The sequence below is a fragment of the Temnothorax nylanderi genome, unplaced genomic scaffold, assembly GCF_030848795.1.
Source record: "Temnothorax nylanderi isolate EJ_2023f unplaced genomic scaffold, tnyl_v1.0 TNYL_tig0572_pilon, whole genome shotgun sequence".
Lineage (NCBI taxonomy): Eukaryota > Metazoa > Arthropoda > Insecta > Hymenoptera > Formicidae > Temnothorax > Temnothorax nylanderi.
The window spans coordinates 12,492-33,074 of NW_027249634.1; the positions used below are offsets into that span (position 1 = coordinate 12,492).

At 38.6% G+C, this 20,583-nt stretch overlaps 1 protein-coding gene across 1 annotated transcript in view; it reads left to right on the forward strand.

The window, feature by feature from the left end:
* Positions 1-2,457: 2,457 nt before the first annotated feature.
* LOC139784022 (venom dipeptidyl peptidase 4) overlaps positions 2,458-20,583 on the forward strand; it is a 44,575-nt gene continuing 26,449 nt past the window's right edge. Inside the window, exons 1-3 of the mRNA XM_071723189.1 lie at positions 2,458-2,623; positions 6,083-6,322; positions 7,153-7,388. Coding sequence (XP_071579290.1) covers positions 2,546-2,623; positions 6,083-6,322; positions 7,153-7,388 — 554 coding nt within the window. The 5' untranslated portion in view covers positions 2,458-2,545. The remainder of the gene's footprint in view (positions 2,624-6,082; positions 6,323-7,152; positions 7,389-20,583) is intronic.

Consider the following 20,583-nt stretch of genomic DNA (forward strand, 5'->3'; position numbering starts at 1 on the left):
CCTTATTCTGCTTTATCTTTAAACAGAACCACTTGTGTGAAAGTAGAGAAGAATTCAAAGGGTAGCTACTACCCTTAAAACTGCTTAATGCCCGATAGGAAAAAAACAGTTAAACTATTATTTTGATGTTCTATATATACCGAGTTACAAAAATTCGGGTACATTTATTTTTATGAAATACTGCTTTAAAGTCGTGTACTTGTGTAAAATTTAAAAAATTTAAAAAAAATGAGAAAATTAATTTGAGTTAAAAGTAATGACAAATTTTTTCATATTTTGAAACAACTGTAAAAAATTTGAGAAAAATCGCCGTTTTGACGTCCCCCGAAATTTACATGTAGGATGAATCCGAGATATGATTTAACGCAAATTCAGGTTAAGTAAACTTCATTTTTTGTACGAACCGAATTGTGTGAGCTAAGCCAGTTTTGTTCGCGTACAAAGGAGATAAAAGTTAGATTATTGGTAAAGTAAATTAAATTCGTAAATTAAAAAAGTAATGAAAGTTCCCCGATGCTACGTTAATGAAAATGACAAAAATTTCGTGGTCTACAGTCGGTTTACAGTCCTTCTACTTTTGTGTATCAAGAACTTGTTTCATTTTATTACAAGTATAATTCGAGAGGTAAACGCGTAAGCATTGAAATACTGAAATTTAATCGAGTCTACTGCTCGCGTACGCTTTATTTATTCTGCAATAATGGAATAGCGGAAGTATATATCCGCTTGTTTGGTCGGGCTTTATAATTACGCAATGCGCCGCGCCGGTAGATCAGCCTGAACTTTCTTTCCTTGTGAAGTTTACAAAGAGAGAGAATCTTGATTACTTCTTGCTTCCTCATTGCGCGGAATTATGCTTTAACGCGCTGCGAGCTCTTTAATCGAGTACTTATCGTAAAATTAATATTGGAGCGACGGTATAGTTCTGGGAACCTACTTTCTGGCAGAAACTCGATAAAGGGAAGATTGTACTTTAAGGCAGTTTAAGGCATTATAAACAAAGACACATATAACAAGGGTTATTATAATAATTTTTAGATTACCTTTCAATAAGTGGTAAAATTCTGTACCAAGTAGAATTGAATGAAAGAAGATATTGAAGATTGCATTTTATATTTTAATTGTAATTTTATATTTTATACTTTTTATATTTTATGTAATTTTTTACGTTACACATAATTTTATCTTTTATAATTGTATGAAAATATATGATGGAAATATATGATAGAAATGATAATTAAGGCTCTCGTTGATATTATTTTCATTTTTCATTGGCCGTTTTATCTCGCATTGTAATTCGTGTACTCCGTGCGTGCGTCAGTCTTAAAGTTAACACGTACACACAAGTTTCTGATGGGGTGATAATTATGCGACGATGCAGAAAAATGGAGCAAGGGTGCCAATATCAGACAGAAGTACCTTCCTCACTCTCTCTCGCGTTCATGCTTTATTTAGCAAAATACAAAAAGAGACGAGAGAGCCGGAGTCGAGATACATTCTACACGCTCAGTGCACTCTATAATTATACCGGGTGGAACGCCCCGCGCGATGAATTTCGCTTGTGAGTTTTTACGAGGACGAGAACGATCGTCGCAATTTCTCGCTCCGTCGTTAGCGCAAAGATGTCACGGGGTCCAACGGCAGCCGGCAGAAAAATACGACGGTACCGTAAAGTCGACAAGATACACGCATAACATCCATAATAATTTTCTTCGTCAAGTTTTTATCGCCGAGAGACTTCACTTGCGCTAAAGCGCAAGAGACGCGAGAGGCAAAACTGGAGGGTTATTACGAGTCTCTCTGCACTTTATTTAGTGCACGTCAGTGCATCGAGAATGTACTTCGTGACTGCAGTGCGGGTTTAAGATAAAATAAAAAGCGCGTTCTCTTTCGTAAATTTACATTCCGTTCATCCAATAATGATGCTAATAAACTTATTACACAGTCTATATGTTCACATATCTGCAGCAGCATAATGACTTCAAATTTATGAAAGAAATTGTAGAATTGAATTGCATATACAGTATCGATCAAAAGTATTGCATCGCTTATAGAAAGGGAAGTCGTTACTTTAATGAAGAGAGATATATAAATGTATATAAATATCATAAAATTTTATTTTAGATACTGTTATTTTATGCTTTGATCTTAATGATTTAATTGACGTTGAATAATTATTGTTAATAATAATTATTTAATTAAATCATTAAGATCTTTGTTTTTTTTCTCAAAGTTTTCCTATCAAAGCATAAAATAACAGTGCTAAAATAAAATTGTATAATATTTACGTCTTTCTTCATTAAAGTAACAACTTCTCTTTCCATAATGCAATAATTTTGACCAGCACTGTATATGTATATCTTGCTTTAAGTATTTCTTCTTATAAATATATATAAGGAAATATAGATTTAATAATATATTAACTAACTTTTTATACTTTTGCTGCGTTACAGAGGAAGTATTCAGCTCGAACAAGGCGATCTGGTTTTCTCCCAGCGGCACTAAATTGGTCTTCGGCTATTTCGACGACTCGAGCACTCCTATTATGACCATACCATTTTACGGATATCCCGGAAGCTTAACCTTCCAATACACGTCGGCGATACCGATTCACTACCCTAAAGTAAGTACACATGAACCTTATTCCACTGTTTTTGTTACGCACGATAAAGAAATGTTTTCTCTGGCATTGCCATATTTTTAATTCGTCGACTTTTAATTTATCTTTGTTCATTATCATTATTATCGAAAAATTATTCGTTAAATTCAAAAATGATAATAGCTCGAATATTTTATATAAATTTCAAATACATTTAAAAATTTTAATATAGATATTCGCATCCACGAATAAATAATAAATAAGTTTTATATATTTTCTGCGTGTGAAAGTTTCATGCGTGATACGTTTCTGGTATATTTTACCAGAAAAACGCAAAATACGCGTTTTTAATATCCGCCATTTTAATTGATTGTCTGCCTGTGTAAAAAGGCGTTTGCACATACGGGGAAAATGAAATTTTTCATGGGAGAAAAACAAAACGGTTCTTTAAAAGGCAGCGATTCCGGGCGTTAGACGCTCTCAGAAGCGTCTTTCCCACTTTGCTCCCCGCGAAGCTTCGTGTCGCACCGCGCCGTCCGAGATATGAAAAGCCATCTAACCGGAGTTTACATCCTGAAAAGATGAGAGGAGCGCGAGTGTGGCATCTTTACATTTTTTAATGTCTTTTTATGACTCGCGATTGACACCGTCGCAAAAAGTCGTGACGCGAAAGACGTGGAAAAATATCCGACGTTGGTTCAACCTTTGAATGACATCTTTGTCTTCGTACGACAATCCGTAAGATGGAAGTTTGCTTGGATACAAGAATAAGGAGTAGAGACGGAGAAGTCTCAGGAATGACATTTAATACTGTTAAATATTAACGGATGAAATTTAAACCAATAGGTACCTTGAGTTAAATAACATTTTGTTATTTTTAACCATCACGTATGTCGAAATTTATTATTTTAACACAAAACAGTATTATTTTAATTCTATTGTTTTAGTTAAATTAACGACATATTGAGTAGGAGCAGTGGCAACTTATACAATGGATAAAAATGACTTAAATGGAGTACAATTTGACACTACGAATTTAACTGTGCGAGCATTACAAGGTTTTCATTTGTATATTTAAATATTATACTTACTTATTAACAAAGCTATATTCTTCTTTATACATTTAATGTTTTTTTGCCAGGAACATTAGAAGTCATTAACATGAAAAGAGTATTAATTGTGCTATTTATTTAATATACCGTGAAAATAATCATAGATTTATTAACCCTAGCTAGCCACAATTATTTGTCCGTGAGACCGTGCGACTTTGTCGCTTTGTGTGTGATTTTCATTCTAATTAATATTTTTAAACAGAGTCTGAATGAGATGTTTATGATAATATCAGGTCAAGAAAGTGATGTTATTATATGAAAACTAGAAAACTTGAAAAACGTTCAGCGGTCCACTGGACCGGAGTGTGGCGAGCTAGGGTTAACCATACATATTTTAACTATTTAAAAATTTTTAGGACATTAAAATTGATAAAGGCTTTTACGATGCCTTCATAACGATTTTACGCGACGAGAAATAATAAGAATCGCGCTTAGACTTATCTCTAAAAGGAGATTGCGTCGGTAATTATATTTCTCTGATACACTGTCCACATAATGGGCGGATTGAACGGAGATGAAATGGAGACCATACAGTCTCCATGACAAATGCGCCCCCGGTATTTTTGCCATTCGCCTACACTCGAATAAAGTTCACGGCGAATCGATTTCCCCTCTCGGAGACGCGCGATTGAATTCGAAGTTTGACGTGAAGTTTTACTCCAAAGTGTCACCTTTTAAAGATGCGCGATTCTAATACATAAACTTCCAGCCTTGCTTGGATTAAAGTCACGGTCTCGTCAGCCGGGTGATTCATTTTGCTTGACGCGCAAACCGCCATGTCCGTCATTTTCCCGGGTACATTTATCTGGATTTCTTTCTCGCGACTTCATTGTGCTTCGAAGCTCGCGCTTTAACCGAGACATATTTTAACAGAAATGCAGTGAATTTTATTTACCTAAGTTCCGTCGATTTCGCTTTATTCGCGATGTGGCCACGGCAAATGAAATTGTCATTAATATTCATTTCACAGCCAAAGAGGAAATATATCGCAAAAAGACGGGTTTGTTCTATAAATATTTACATTTGCGCGAAAATATCAAATTCCCCTGAAATTATAATAAAATGCAAATATGACCGAGCGATTCGAATAATTTTATTTTATGATTCGAAAATAGGTTGTTACTGCTGAATCGAAATAGCTCGCGACACAAATTCGCCGTTTGGAAAATGCCACTATATTATCGACAAAAGCATTAAGTGCGAGGAATATGCGAAATTTGCATCGCTTTCAAAAATCCGGCATTTTATCGAAATGACGTTATGAATTCCCTTTTAATTGCTACATAATAGACAATAAAATTGTAAATTTGCTTAGTTTACTGAATCATGTATAGTTCGCAAAAGTGGACTGATATCAACGGATAATTCGCGTGTAATTAACCATTCAATGAGAGTTACATGCGTGAAACGGAAAGCAACTTGTACAATGCAATTTACGTATACCCGTGTATACATAACTCAATTAGAATTTTTTACAAAACTTTATTCTGGAAATTTAATTATATTAAGTTCGCTTCGTTACCAAAGAGAAAGAACGCTTATCAAATAATGAAGTTTTCACGTCTTTCACGTGATTAACGTCGCTTACTACTGTCTCGCAAGAAAGTTAGGATGGAAAACGAGAAATTTCTTGAATTTACTAAAACGTAATCAAGAGTCATCCTTAAGCTGCTCGCAAACAGCCAAAGCAGCGACCGGCTCGCGAGCGGCGCGGCGCCGCGTTACTTTTTGATGAAGCGAGGAAGCCGCTCTATATACGTCGGTAAATTAATATTAGTGGAATATCGCCGAGTCGAACAAACGAATAAACACTGCGCGAGCAACAATTACAGCGCTCCGTATCTTGGGGATTAAACAAGATTGTCATTAAAACTTTCGGTATTAAAAAGACAGGATTTTCAGATGCACTTAAAGTAATCAGTGAAGGAACAGCCACGGCGGACAGGAGAATCGAAGATTTATGTTTCCAATTTCATTGAAACACTTTCGCGCAAACAACCTTGCAAACAACAACTTCACGCATTTCGTAAGAAAATTGCGCTTCTTGTAAATATACACCTGATTATCTTTACGTTTCCTTGCGAAACTATAGCTCTATAATCTTTTATGTCCAATGTTGTTCTTGCAGCTAAAACAAAATTAACTTCTTAATTGATAAAAAATTATATCCTTTATACCGATCGAATATAGAAATGTGTTTTATATACAAATAATATTTTCGCGCGGTCTATCTGTCCCACTTAGCGGATCGATTGGACCGTACACTTTTCTTTATCGTTACACGCGCACTTTTCTCCGTCCATTACCCTTGCTACTTTGCCATTCGACGTCGATCCATCTTCACGAGAGATCCGTCTTATTCCCGTTCCAGAGCGGCACGACGAATCCAACAGTCAAACTATTTTGCGTCGATCTCGACATGGTGGTGCAGGGTAACGTGACTCTGGTCGAGATCGAACATCCGCCGGAGCTGTCTACTTCCGAGAGGATTCTGTCGGCGGTGGACTTCCCCACGGACAGCCTCGTATACGCGACCTGGATGAACCGGGTGCAGAATAGGGCGTATTTCCAGCTCTGCGACGTCGACAGTCTGCTGCCAAATTGCACGACAGTAAGTATTTCTTCATTTTCGCACGCGCGCGCGAGAGAGAAAGAGAGAGGCAATCTTCCGGTTCCGGATACTGCGCGAGGTCCGAGCGGGAGAGGGAGGGAACTCGTTTGATAGTATAATACCCATTACGAAGACTTCGCTTTCTCTCTCTATCTCTCCCTCTGCAGCCCGCGTTCTCTTTTCCCGAGCTTTCGCGAATCTTAATTTAGGCGAGCGCTCTTCCTTTAGTTGGGCAATAGTATTTTAATTAGTGCTCGCGCTCGTCCGCGGCTCGACTAATTCGCAGTTTCGTACGAGTCTTTCGCGACTGTTTCTCGAGGAACTTGGGCGTTACAAATTTCAAGTATCGGTAAAGATTTCGTGTTAGAAAATTCTGCGATAAATTTAATCTCGCGTTAAGAAGCGTGAAATTAACTTCGTATTGCGAGAAATAATTCTCCCGTGAAACAATGTTTTTCTTTTTTTTTATATTGAACGTGCGAATTAGCTGCCGGCGCTGCCGCGTTAAAATGTCTGTACAAAGAAAGTAAAAACGGCTCCAAGAAGCCGTAATTACGATGTTTGACTACTCGTGCATTTTTTGTATCCGTTAAAAGGAGAAAAGCGAACGAGTTTCTTTTTACCGGATCACTTTATTAATACGCTTGTTGAACTTTGGCTCGTGGATCTTTGCGAGAAGTACAACATTATCTTTCGAGAATACCAGCACATCGACGCGACGGCGAAACAGAGAATCTTAACAGTGACCCTTTTTTTATGAACGGCGATACGACTTAATTAAATTGACGGAATACAATTTACTGACCGAGGGAACGTTTGATTGCTCCTAGGCGCTCTCATATGGCGAGAAAAATGGCTGGGTAGAGCAATTCGAAGCGCCTATATTCAGCGAGGACGGTACGTCGTTCCTTCTGATATTACCGCAGAAACAGAAGAACGGCAGCAATTGGCGACACGCTGTGCTGGTTACGAATGCAACCAGCGGCAGGCCGGCCACCACCGCCCTCACCTCCGGCTATTTCGTCGTGACGGAGATAGTGTCCTGGGATCGGGAGGACTCGTATCTGTGAGTACAAACACAATCTATTCCCGCGTGCGCCGCTAATTAAGTAACTTTCTTAAATTTCTCTAGATTTTTGGAAACTTGATTTTCGCGACACAATTGAACGAACCATTGTTTCGCAGATTTTATCTGATTTTTTAAGTCTGTATCGATATAAGTCTTTATTTTTAGAAACTTGACTTTTACAACAATTGAACGATTATTTCGGATACTTCGTCGTACTTTGACAAGTCATCGATTTTAATTTTGCTGATGTATCTATTTATAGCGTAAGAATGTAAATTTGTAGCCGAGATTAAAAATAAAACATGCTACTATGAATGCGAAAGGGAATTATGCAGATAATGAGAATCTTGAATTGGATAAGGGTGCGTTAGCAGTGTTAGCACAGATCGTTAATGAAATAGATATCAGGATAAGCGACATAATTATACGAGGCTTTTCGACAGGAAAGTTCTTTCAAGATGCCAGATCAGCCCAATTACTTAAAACTTCTATGTCGATAATCTACTATTAGCGATTGAACCAAATAGATTACGTTTTCATTTCTTCGAAAACTTTCCGGCGATCCCAGCCTCTTTTTGCTGTGAATTAGAAACGCGGATTCGATTTTGCTGCCGACGTATAATTTAATGGAATGAGAATATTGATTCAGTCAGTATTAACATATAATTTACCTATATATATATCGCCCAAAATTTTAATTGCGAAATAATAAATGACTAGGCATTTACATTAAAATATAAACTTGTTGAAAATTTATTATAAAGTTGTAGCTCTCTTTAATTAAAATTATATTAAATTTAAAAATAAACCGTCAGCGCTCTAATAATTATCTATCTAAGTAAATTTAACTAATCAAAAATTAATTAAATTACAGAAATTATAAAATTTATGTTTAAAATATACTATAACGATACTTGCAGATTATTTTTATAAATTCAAGAATATTACCTGTGAAGGATGACGTATTTTATACCTACGTTATCCGCGTTATTTACTTCAATCTGCTTTATTTTTTTTATAAATCTCTGTAAAACAAATCTAGATATTTACTTGTTTGTTTAATTTGTTCTAAAAGCGTGCGTATTTATAATTTAGAACTTTTAAAAACTCCAGTCTCTCTAAAAAGAGGTGAGTTTTTTATTTTACTCTGTTTCTACTTCTCGAACGAGAGTACTGCCGTCGCGTATGCGCATATGCACTTTATTCGTAGCACGAATTCTCGAATACGATATATACTCGCTCTCTTCCCAGCCGTTCATCCCGATGACATTCGGAAAGATAGCGAGCGTGCGAAATGGCTCGGAAGTAATTTGCGAAGTGAAAGCAGAACTCCCCGCGACGGCGGCGGTGTACCGGAGCTGGGAAGTTGCGTGATGTCGTCGTGGCTTTAGAACAAGAGAGTGGGATGGGATCGGGTGATAGAGAGCGCGAGAGGGTGGGCGAGTCCTCTCGATGACCTCGTCTCGCCTCGCAAGAAGCGGCTGACTTAATTGCGCGTTCATAAATTAAACGAGATCTTCGTCGAGGGAGCTCGCCCGCGTTGTCGTCGCGCGCGAATTTCGAATCGCTTTTTCCGCGTCTCGAAATCCGCGCCGGTCGATTAACCTCGATGGAAGTGGCCGAAGTGGGAATCGAATTTACCGTTCGGATCTCGCGATCAGAAGTTCGGGGACGTCGCCGTTGCCGTCGGACGACGACTTCCCGCCGCGCGCGTTCCTTGCAGCGCTTCCCCGGAAAGACCATCGGAAGACGATCCACTTTTCATCTCGCTGAAAAATTGCTTCGATCGGGCGTTAATGACGTCGTCTAGAGTTTCGTCTCGTTACGCCAGGGAATGACTGAAAATTCGTAGTAATTTGCGATTGAAGGGAACAGAGGATGCGAGCGAGCTCTAATCGTTGCAAATGATGTGAAAATCTTTAATCCGGTAATATTTTAAATTGAAGTAGTTTAAACTTTCTTTTTTTACCAGCTGTTTCATGTAATTATAAATTAAATATAATTATAATTTAAGTAATCTTTGGTTAATAGTTTTACTTTTTATAAATTTTCTAAAAATATAATTATCTTGTATTATATTTATAATAATTCTATTTAAAAAATTTATGAATAAGTAAAAAATTAATTGTGTATTGTATAAAGAATCGCGACAGTGTGCGATTAACCAACCAAAGATTCAAATCTCTCAGTGATATCCCGGAAATATCTTCCGCATCCCAAAATTTTGTTGCAACGTTAAAACATCCGCAACGCGGAGTGGCCCCGATTAAATGATAAGAGGTACGCTCGCTTCCAGTTTCCGCCATTAAGCGACCGCACGCTCAATGAATTTAGCGAAGTCATTCCGTTGCACGTCGTTCGTACTCGCACATGCAAGAAGTCGGGCCTTCAACGAACGCGGACCGCATCCGGGGTGAACGCGCATGAATTAATCATTAGGACGGTGTAAACAGAGAACGGCGTTCAGGAGTTATTCAGTGGCGTGGCGTTTGCGGCCTGCGGACGACATAACGGCGTAATCAATGCGCGGAATCCGCAATACGATTGCACTCTCACATGTGCCGGAATGTATCGGTATAGATGCAATGTATCATCGGATTAGTATCTCGAAGCGTGAGCGATCGATGTGCCACGATCCCGCAGACGTTCGAGTCAATTAAAAGGCATCGAGTTCGACGGAAACAAAATTTCCAAGTCCACAGTTGGCGGTCTAAGAAGATCAGGATCGGGCTAAATTGCGACTATAGAGTCCGCGCGATTGCGAGCCGAACGAGTTGAACGTTGACCAAATGCAAATTTTTGTTAACTAGACTGCGAACCACAGTTAATTCGGTTTGGGCCAAAAACCTCGTTTACGTAGTTAGTTTCTGTATCATATATAACTATGCTCGATCGACCGAACCTGCGACCGGCGCGGCGCGGCGTCCCGGGAGGAATGTGCGAGAGAACTCTGCGGTTCGTTACCGTCGGGCTAAGTAATTGTAGCGACATGCGTTAATCGCCGGAGACGCCGCCCGGCGCGAGGCTGAAATCGTGGGATATTAGTTAAACGCGCCGGGATCACCGACCATCTGCCGCGCCCCCGCGAACAAGGGATGCCACCCGAATTAGTTCGGGACGCGTCTACCGTTCCCCGCGCGAACAGTTCGCGTGGACAGGCTACAACCGCAGAAGGCCGGGAAACGTTTCGTGAGCTGCCTCCGAAAACTCCGCCGGTCGGATAGCGGGGGCCAAATGGAAACGTTACTGTACCCTGGAGATAAACACCGAGGGGCGGTTACGCCCGTTCTATTAACCGCCCTTATTATTCTAGTCGTCGCGTCGCGCACTCGTTAACCCTGAATCCCGGCGATGTGTCTCGCAGGATTTGCCTCTGTTTCTCGCCATCCAACTTCGCGTTTCCTTTCTTCAATTTTCAACTTTTGCATAAGTCAAATTCTTTTATAGTATATATAATATAATAAGTAAAAACCACGAAAAAGACAAAAGATCTGAAGCTTCTGTCACGTTTCTGTTATTTGATCGTAGAGGAAGTTGGGGTAATTTGGACCACTCTCGGTCTTTTTTAAGATAACTTGAAAACTATTAAAGATAATTGAACTTTGTTTTTGCTGAGTTGTAATGCCAAATGTTTGTTACTAGCTACTAAATTTGCTGCTGTCCGCTAAGTTGTAACACACTTGATAGGCTAGATATTGCGGTGGTTCAACTTGTCCACGTATTTCAAATTACCCCAACTCTATCCTTTTACGCGGTTTAAACGCCGAAAAGGTAAAAGTAATAATAAATTTTTTAGGAATTTGCATATTAAATTTAGCAATCCCAATGATGTTGCCGATATCACATTTTTGAAAAATTCCCTGCATTTTAAACTCTTTGCGTTTATTTTTTTTTTTAATTCTTAGCGATCGCATATCGATAGATGCGTACGTTTCGCTTTAATTTTATCGCGAAATGCAAGAGCCGCGATGCTTAACGCGCGAATTATTCACATACGAGTAAGACGGGAGCGTGCCGGGGAGAAACAAGCGCTGGGAATGCTCTCGGATTCAGTATATCCAATTTATTCCGCCGCGGCTCGAATTGCAATGGGATAATGCTGAGGGTGAAGGGAAGGTTCATACGCGACGTTCCCGTGTTACCGGGCCGAAACGGGGAGAGAAACTCTCGCCGTTTCAATTTTAACTTTTATAAAGCTCTTAGCACACCTTCGCTGCGCCAGAGGCGGAGGCCGTACACCGTCCGGCGCTTGTGCTGTTTAAGATTTAGACTAAACCGCTTGAAAGTTCGAGGGATTGCCTCCCTCGGCGAATCGAACGCCTTCGCTCACCAGCCTTCAAACACCCTGACGATTCTGCCTGGCGCAGGCAGGATATTCCGGTTTAATCCCCCGAACGCTAACAACCGTTCGAGCTTTTCCTCTACGGTGAGAAGTTTTTGGCATTATTGTCCGAAAGGAATTATGTCACGCAGCTGTCACGTCTTAATTCATCTTCCGAATCTGGTACAACGAAAGTCACTATAACATAGTAAATTTCTTAATTTACCGAGGGTAAATTAATTACTGAAAGGGATCTATCTTACGTCCAAGAACAGATACGTGACCAACAATAAAACCAACAATATAATTTTCGAGAATTTAGTAACGAAAACAAAATCTCGATGTGACTAATCATATCGTTTTATTTCAAATTTGAATTGTGGATTAATTTTTTTCGTCAAAAGAAAAGGTAAAGTCTTACGTGACATTTCGGCCACGTTGCAAGTACTAAAGAAAATTTTTTTTCTCGGTAAAAAATGCCAAGATTTCCGAAGTTCTTGTCCCCTTACTTCATTTACCTCTCGGGGGGCAAAATGATAACAAAACTTTATTCTTCTTAGTTCAATTTCAAGGGAGCTTTATTTTAACGAAATGTAGGCTTAATGACTGTTTAACATCGTAGGTGAAAAAGAAATGGTCAAACCGGCATGTCGTATTCGTGACATTGAATAAGATGTAACGGTCGCGTAATGAATCGGCATAATATGTGCGTTTCCGCTTGACGTACTTCGCGCCTTTTTCGCAATGAAACGCGATCGTTCAGCGTTTACACACGCGATGCGATATTCGATCAAAACGTTTTTCAATCAATTTGAACTATTATCGAACGGGCGGTAACAAATCGCGAACGCGATGGAACGCACAAAAGGCGGCGCGGAATCCTCGTATCTCGCCGACGGAGGCTGTCGAACGGACCGACAAATATTATCGGGACTCTCCAGGAAAACCACCCCATCCCACCCCCGGGTTATTTCGCAACGGACGTTTCCGGGGCGCGCTAAGTGCAATTGCGGCTATATATAACGTGAACGAGCGATCGTTACGTGTACACGTGGATGGATACACGTGGGGCCACCCCCGGGCGGATAATGGTTTCATGGAAAGAATCCGCGAAACGTCCATCAGAGCTTGCGGAAACGGGAACGGGGAAGGGAAGGGGGAATATACCTGAGGTTTTCCCGCGATTTCCGATACCATCCGGAGCAATAACGATACTCGGTACTTTATCGAAAGAATTTCTGATATCCGTCTCTAACGTAGATTGTTCTGACAATACCGCGGCAACGTTGGCCGCCGCCGCGCAGCAGCACTTTCGTTGAAGTCCCGGGAAACAGAGGCGGCCGGCGAAGGTTCAATTTTAGAAATTAATGGGGAGGATAATTTAAAGTAAACTCGTGATGTATAGAAGCGCGGAAAACTGGGAAATAGATCCCATCGATCACCGCGCTCGCGGTAATGTGATAATTACTTTAGGCCTCTCTGGACCGAAATAACTTGCTTTCGCGAAGCCGCGATCTTGAAATATTTAATGTAAAAGTTATCGCGCCTTTTAAATTAGCGGTAGAACTAGAAAAATGACCTCCCAAGGGCTTCCGCGCAGAGTTTCCTATGTGCATACGTTATAAGACATTTTAACTTGGCCTATTTTAACTTGCGCACGCTTAATAAAGGATTCCATTTTACCTAATTTGGTGATTGTATTTATAAAACATTACATTAGATAGCTTTTGTTTTATAATAAGGAATTTAATTTAATTTTTTTAAATTTTATTATTGAAATATTATAGATATAACTTTGTATATACGTTTGTTATTTTATTTTTACATCAATTTTTTTGTTTATATGAGAATAAAAGATTACTGTTGATATTTTCATACCGCAAAAACTTTCCAATTAAATCATTTTAAATATAGCAGTCGATTAGAGGACGGTTAATAAATTAGATTATTATAAAATCGCTATCTAATCTTTCGTGAATCTTGGTTTTGACTCGGGCGCCTGACGGCAACGTTCTCCAAGCTGTCCGAACACGTAAAACTGCTCTCATGCGAGCGCTTATGCTAAATTTTCATAGTCCTCGTTCTCCGGCAGGATCTCATCTCGTCCGCTAGGCCCTTTTTATTGGCGCCCGTGTCTGTGTCGTTCGTGCATAATTAAACTATATAATGAAACTCGAGATCGAGGCATTAAAGACGCGATTACGAGGCTGTAACGTTGTAATGACAGCTCCGGCAGGATGGCGGAGGAAAGTTAAAGCTTTTCATACGATCCCTCGTTACGATACGCCATGAAAAAAAAGTCGCGCGTCATCACGTTGTTTTACATCCTTTCGAACAGGTTTTACGTCCTCATTACTTATATTTTTAACGCTACATTTGCTCTCGTCGAAATTAAGACCGGCCGTAACTTTAAGCGCTTTCTTAAATGTTAAGATGTAGGGGGGACCGGGGCAAACTCGACACCGGGGCAAACTTGACACTAGGCTTTTTGCCAATTTAAATCTATCGTAGAAACTTGCCTTTCCTACTGTAAATGCGTCTTTATGTGCCAGTATTATCAACGGAATTTGGTGACATTCTGAGTTGTGGTGTAATTTTTAGCGCGACATAAGCGTTTTTGATAGTGAAAAGTAATTTTTCTGATCTCTCGAAAATTTCTACTTTTTCATCGAGCTTTACTCTTGCGAATCTACCGCGGGTAAGTGATTTTGATGGGAAATTCGATGCTTTATACGAATCCGATAATAGTTTTTGCATATTTTCAAAATTTTTATATTTTTGGAGTAACAAAAGTAAAAAACGACGTTCGGGGCAAAGTCGACACGCCGTTTTATTGGCTCCCAATAATAAACGATGCTTGTGATGCAGCTATATGGCCCATGACAAATGTGTGCGCACGTGTAATCGCGAATTTACTTGCATAAATTGTTTTTCAGACATGAGTTTAGATGAAAATAATTGAATGTTCAACAATTTTTGTTCTCATTATTTCCAATGATTATTATTTTACTTAATTCCAAATTTTTGTACTTTCTAAATACACGATAAACAAATGTATATTTAGTTTCAGACAATAAAAAATAAGTTCCAGATTAAATTGTGTCGATCAGGCAAAGTGTCGAGTTTGCCCCGGCATTTTTCAATTTGAAAATTTGTCTTCGCGTCACTTTTCCTTTCCTGGGGGCAAAACTAAGCGACGTACAGCAAAATTTCCTTAAGCAATTTTGTACCTGAAGGAACGCTCTTTAAATGTGTACCATTAAATTTGCTTGAAAATTTTAATTAATTGTTGAAAATTGCCTTTGAAAAAATCGTGTCGAGTTTGCCCCGGTCTCCCCTACATATCGCACCCCGAGAAGAATATTGTCACAACTCAACGATTCACAATTTTCAGGAGAGAGGGGAAACGAAAATTTAATTCACTTTTTTTCAACTGTGAGATAACTAACGCAATTACAATTACGATATACTGTTAGAACGAAACTTATACCGTTTCTTGAAGAGGTCTGTTGTGATTCTGAAAGGAATCCTCGATCAAGACTTCCAGCACCCCTCGATAGGGTGGTTTTTGTTCTTGCATCAATAATTATGTATTAGGAGTATAAAAAAGTTCTCGGCTTTTTTTCACAAAATTCAATTTTTATTTGAAAACGTACAGAAAGAGCTGCTGTGCAAGCTCCTTTTCAGTTTGTTCGGTGTTTTGATCGAGTAATGCTTACAGTTCGTCCGTTTCAAATTGGGGAGGGCGTCCAGCACGCGAATGGTCTTCAAGATCGAAATTTCCTTCGCGAAATCGTTGATACCATCTTTTACACGTAGAATGTGTTACGACATTCTCACCATATGCAGCACAAATCATTTTAATGGCTTCAGCAGCGTTTTTCTTCAAATGAAACGCAAAGTGGATGGAAAATCGAATATGCTCTTTTGTTATTGCCATTGTAAGCACCACCGATTTGTAAGGTTATATGCATCAAATGCCAAACTGTGTGGCATTTTGAAAAGCTATATGTCAGCACTTTCAAACCGCAAAAGAGCGGGAGAATAACTAAAATTTAAAATGTAGTTTCGATTTCATGAAATCTAAAGCCGAGAACTTTTTTATACTCCTAATATTTATTAAACTTATATCGCTTTAAAAGTAGGAAGAATATTAAATATAAATTACACTTTTCAAGAGATAATGAATGTATTTTAAAATAAATGCAAATGTAAAAAAATAATAAAGTATTAATAAACTATATAAAACCTAAACAATGTCCGAAGAAATATAGTAATTATTACTATAAAAAAATAGATTCGTAAAAAGTACGATAAAATTTTGGAATATGATTGTCTTTGAAAAGTTCTCGAATATCACCTTTCTTTTCATCTTCTATAATTAACTTTTGAAGTACTCCGGTTGTAGTTCTAAATGGGCAGCGGCAGATTTTGATTTTCTCCTGTTATTTACTAGAACTTTTTTGTAGTTTCGCTGAGAGAAAGACGTTTTAAAAGAGATAGTGTCTTTTTTTTATAAAAGAGTTAATGTCTGTCATTCTTATACAATCTCATTCTCAGTTGTTTTTGAAAAATTGCTGCCAAGTGAATTTGCTGGAGAAAATTTATTTACCTCGTAGTAGAAGACTGTCACAAGTCAAAATATTTTCAAGTTGCGACGTTGTTCCAGTAAAAGTGCTACGTACACTCACTGTATTAATTTACTTGTGACACTATTCATCCAGCGATTGCAACATAAGTTTAAAAGAATAACGAACTTCTACTTCCGTGCGGCAAATTTCGCACATAGTAACACTATTATAGCATGTAGGGAACATCTTAGGCATTACTTCTTATGGACTTAACTCAAAATCGAAATTTTTTTCACACAGAAATAGTATTAGGCTACTAAGATTCAAGCTCGGACCGTAAAATGGCTGTTTATTAATTCTAATTTAATTATATATCATAACGGTCCTATTTTTTCTTAATAAAATTTTTTGAGTTGTGACGGTATTCTTCTCGAGATGCGATATATAAAAAAAATTTTGAAAAAGATACTCTGACTTCGCAAATTATTCTCTTCTTCCTTCATTAAATGAAAATTGTAGGAATTTCTTGCGCGTACCTGCATCGTACGCGATCGATTAATGCCGTATGTATACATATAGTGACGTGCTAATGCTGCGTGTAACGTTAACAGTAACAACGTGTTGAAGAAGTTAGCATTGAATAGATAAACAGCCTGAAATAGATACACTTCGAGTTTGCTGGAATATAAGGGGTTCCTCGCGGCGAAGGGCGCGCATCAGCTTGTCGCGATAGGCCAACTTTAAATTGCGCCGTTGAAACTTTCATCGCGTTTCGCAAGATAGATAACTTAGAACGATGCTACACCGGCGCGAGAGAATTCGTGCATGCGTGCTCCACGAAAATTGCCATGTAAAATAGCGCCCTGTGTTCCCCCCTCACCCCCCCCCCCCTCCTCGTCTTATGCAAAGAAGTTTCGGCGAAATTATAAGCTGCGCTTGAATATCGTTGTATTACGGAACGTGCATAGGCATCGCTGGTAATATACAACATTGCGCTTTAGAGAATTGTTTGCTGATAAAGCAATGAATCGATTATCAATAAAGTGGGTTCGACGTTTATTGTATCTCCGATACCTATGTACAAACGATGTTGGTCGCAAAATTGTCTATAAGATAAAATTCAACGAACAACGTATAAAATAAATAGCGACGTTTAATATAAGATTTATAGAGTAGTAATATTCGATTATGCAGTGTTAAAATTACCTCAATCAATGTTGTGAAAAATAAAATTGCGAACGTTATGTGTATAATTTTATCTCAAGAAATAAGGCAAAATATTCTATTCATTTAGTTGAGATTTGAAAAAAAAAAAAAAACAGATCTATTCACGTTTTTCATGCTTTGAGATCAAAAATAGAGAAAGCCAATAATTGCCAAGCATTTTGCCATTATTTCGATTCCGTGCTTCGAAGTCGAATCGAGGAAGCTTATCGGCAAGTCACTGCGAACTGCAATGCATTATGCAGATATCATAAAAGTTGTATAACAAATGCATTTAATCTGCCGATATTGCGATTCCGCTCGCGGAGGCTTCAGATAGGTATGCAATGTAATTCCGGTTTAGTCCCGGATTTCCGAAGCTCTTGAAGCTTTCGAGTGTATGTGTTATTATATACATATACATGCTTTTAATATCAGCAGCGTACTGCAAGGTAACTTTGCTACTTCGGCAACTTCGCGAATCGGCAGCTACAAAGTCGCGCGCGCGCGCGCGAGTAGGAGCTGAGATACCACGCGAGCGTCGCAAAACAAAACTGACGCGCATTCGAGTTTGTATTTATCAGTGCCCCCTCGGGCACGATAGATTCGCCGATTAATTTCCTTACGGAACACTTACCGCGCTCAAAAGACCGTGCACTACCCCAGTGCGGCGCGGCGCTCCGAGCTGCGAGTCCGTAATTAAATGGCACACAGCAGCAGATATATATCACTCCCAATAACTAATGTACCGGGATCAATTCTGGTAATGCACCAGGGATGAGGGGGGCTGAACCATGAAGAAAAGAAAAATTACTCTATCGGTTATCCGACTCGACCAGGCAGGACGAGCCATTTTCGTTCAATTAAATCATCAGAATTCTCTTTTTTGCTTCATATACTTCTTTACAAAAAAAGGTCTTCTGATATATATATATATATATATATATATATATATATATATATATTATATAACGGGTTAATTATAAACGTAAAGATGTTGCTTCATGATTTATTTTATTAATTTTGACTCGCGGTCTAACTGTAGCACTTATTTATACTATACCGCACTGAGAGAAAAGTAATTGATAAACGAGAAAGACTCTATTTTTATAATCGACAACAAAAGTAATTGATATTTGCGACTATAATTGTATAGTAAAATAATTATGGTTGATGTTCTTATTTTTATAGTTATTATTGCTATAATAATTTTTAATTATTTATTTTTATCATATTTATAGTACGATTTAGTATACATAAATCACAGATTGTAGTGTATAAAACCATATCATGGTTGAATAAATGCATGTTAAAGTTATGGCAGCAATAATGTAGTATGGAATCAGCTATATTCGCATTGTTAAAATAACTATACGTAAGAATGTAGTTGGCACCGAAAATAATTAAAAATTATAGTGAAATTGTGGTAACTTCAACTATTTTTTTCTCTCAATGCGAAAGAAATCTTTAAAAAAATATATAAATCACGAGTTTGTTAATCAGCAAGTTCTAAATTGAAGATATCGATCGATTCGAGGGCCCTGAATTTCACATATGAAATTTATGCGAAATTCAACGCGATCTCTGCTTTTCACAGATTGTTTCCTGGATTCCTTCGATTACGAATAATCTCTAATTCGCCATAAATAGGCAACATATCTCCGAATACCGCGTATAGCTGGAATTTAACCCCAGCATAACGTACGCTATCATCCACGATTATGACAACGAGGTATCAGCTGCCAGGCGGAGGGTCTCGAGGGCCCCGGGTTTCCCTCCCGGAACCGCCAACCTGTGCTCGAAATCGATCGATCTTCATTTTCGAAGAAAGGCGCGCGATGTTGGCGCCCACCAAAAGTTGCAATTCTCGTAATACGGCGCGAGAGAGAATGGCGATGGCCGAGGCCCCGAGGTCATTCAAGATTGATGCGATAGGCTAAATTAACAGGATGCTCGAATTAATCCATTCTAAATAACCCGGAGTCATCTATCTTACCGACCCGGCGGAACTGCCGGCGACTTACCGTGTTCGCTTGATTCCCCTCGGTTTACGATAGAGAAACGGTAGAGAATTCACGAACACACCCTTGGTCCTCCAGTCGAATCCTCCTTTGAATCTTCCAAGAGACTTTTTGTCAAATATTTAATGGTCTCTCTATGCAGGAGGCTTTCATACGCCACGAAATAAGAGAAAAACTGGAAGGTCTTTATAATTGCAGAGCTATTTGAAAACGTGAAATTTGACATTAGGTATGCCCTGCAATAGCGTTCCATGAAATTTTTGAAAAAAAATATCGACTCTAAATTTATCTCAAGGATTCGTTATTTTAAAAATCTAGAAAGTATTATCGATTTGACGATCGTTAGCATGAGCGCCACTGCGGTTCTACAAGTTTTCCGACCACGTTTGGCAATCCCACTCGCGATGCTGCATCACTGAGGGCTACAATTTGCATACGCAGCGATAAGACAGCGGAGAACCTTCAAACAAACAGCATAAGTTCCGTTACATCAAACCACTAGTTTAATATACTAATATTATGCTAATATTCGAATATACATAACTCTATTGGAGTGATATTAATAGTCAAAGAAAATAACGAAATGTAGTCAATTTTTTATATATGACTTATTATAGGTAATTTATTCACCAAAAATAAAACAGGAAATATAATCTGAAACATTTCACGTAAAAATCGTAAAAAATACTTATTACTCTTTTGTTTTGCAAAAAAAAACATTTAAATTATAAATTTTGCGATCAAAATCGTAATTATGACGTAACTTGTAAGAGAATCAGCTTCAAACATCTGTTCGTGTGACGTCCTCTTTTTATTCGTCCCGGCTAAAAATGAATCTTTAGTCGCGCGAGCACTCGGATTTAGAAAGAAAAAGATGGGTGCTTTACGTAAAGCGTCTCTCGCATTCGGAAAGCGTCGGGAACCGACGGAGAACAATAGATCTGATTAATGCGTGATGGTATCAGCGGCACACAGGTATACGGGGCAAGCAGCGGACAGTCAATGGCCGCAATTTACACCATCAGCTTTCTGATTGTATCTAATGGGGCAGCATTCTGCTGACGTAACCGCTTGAT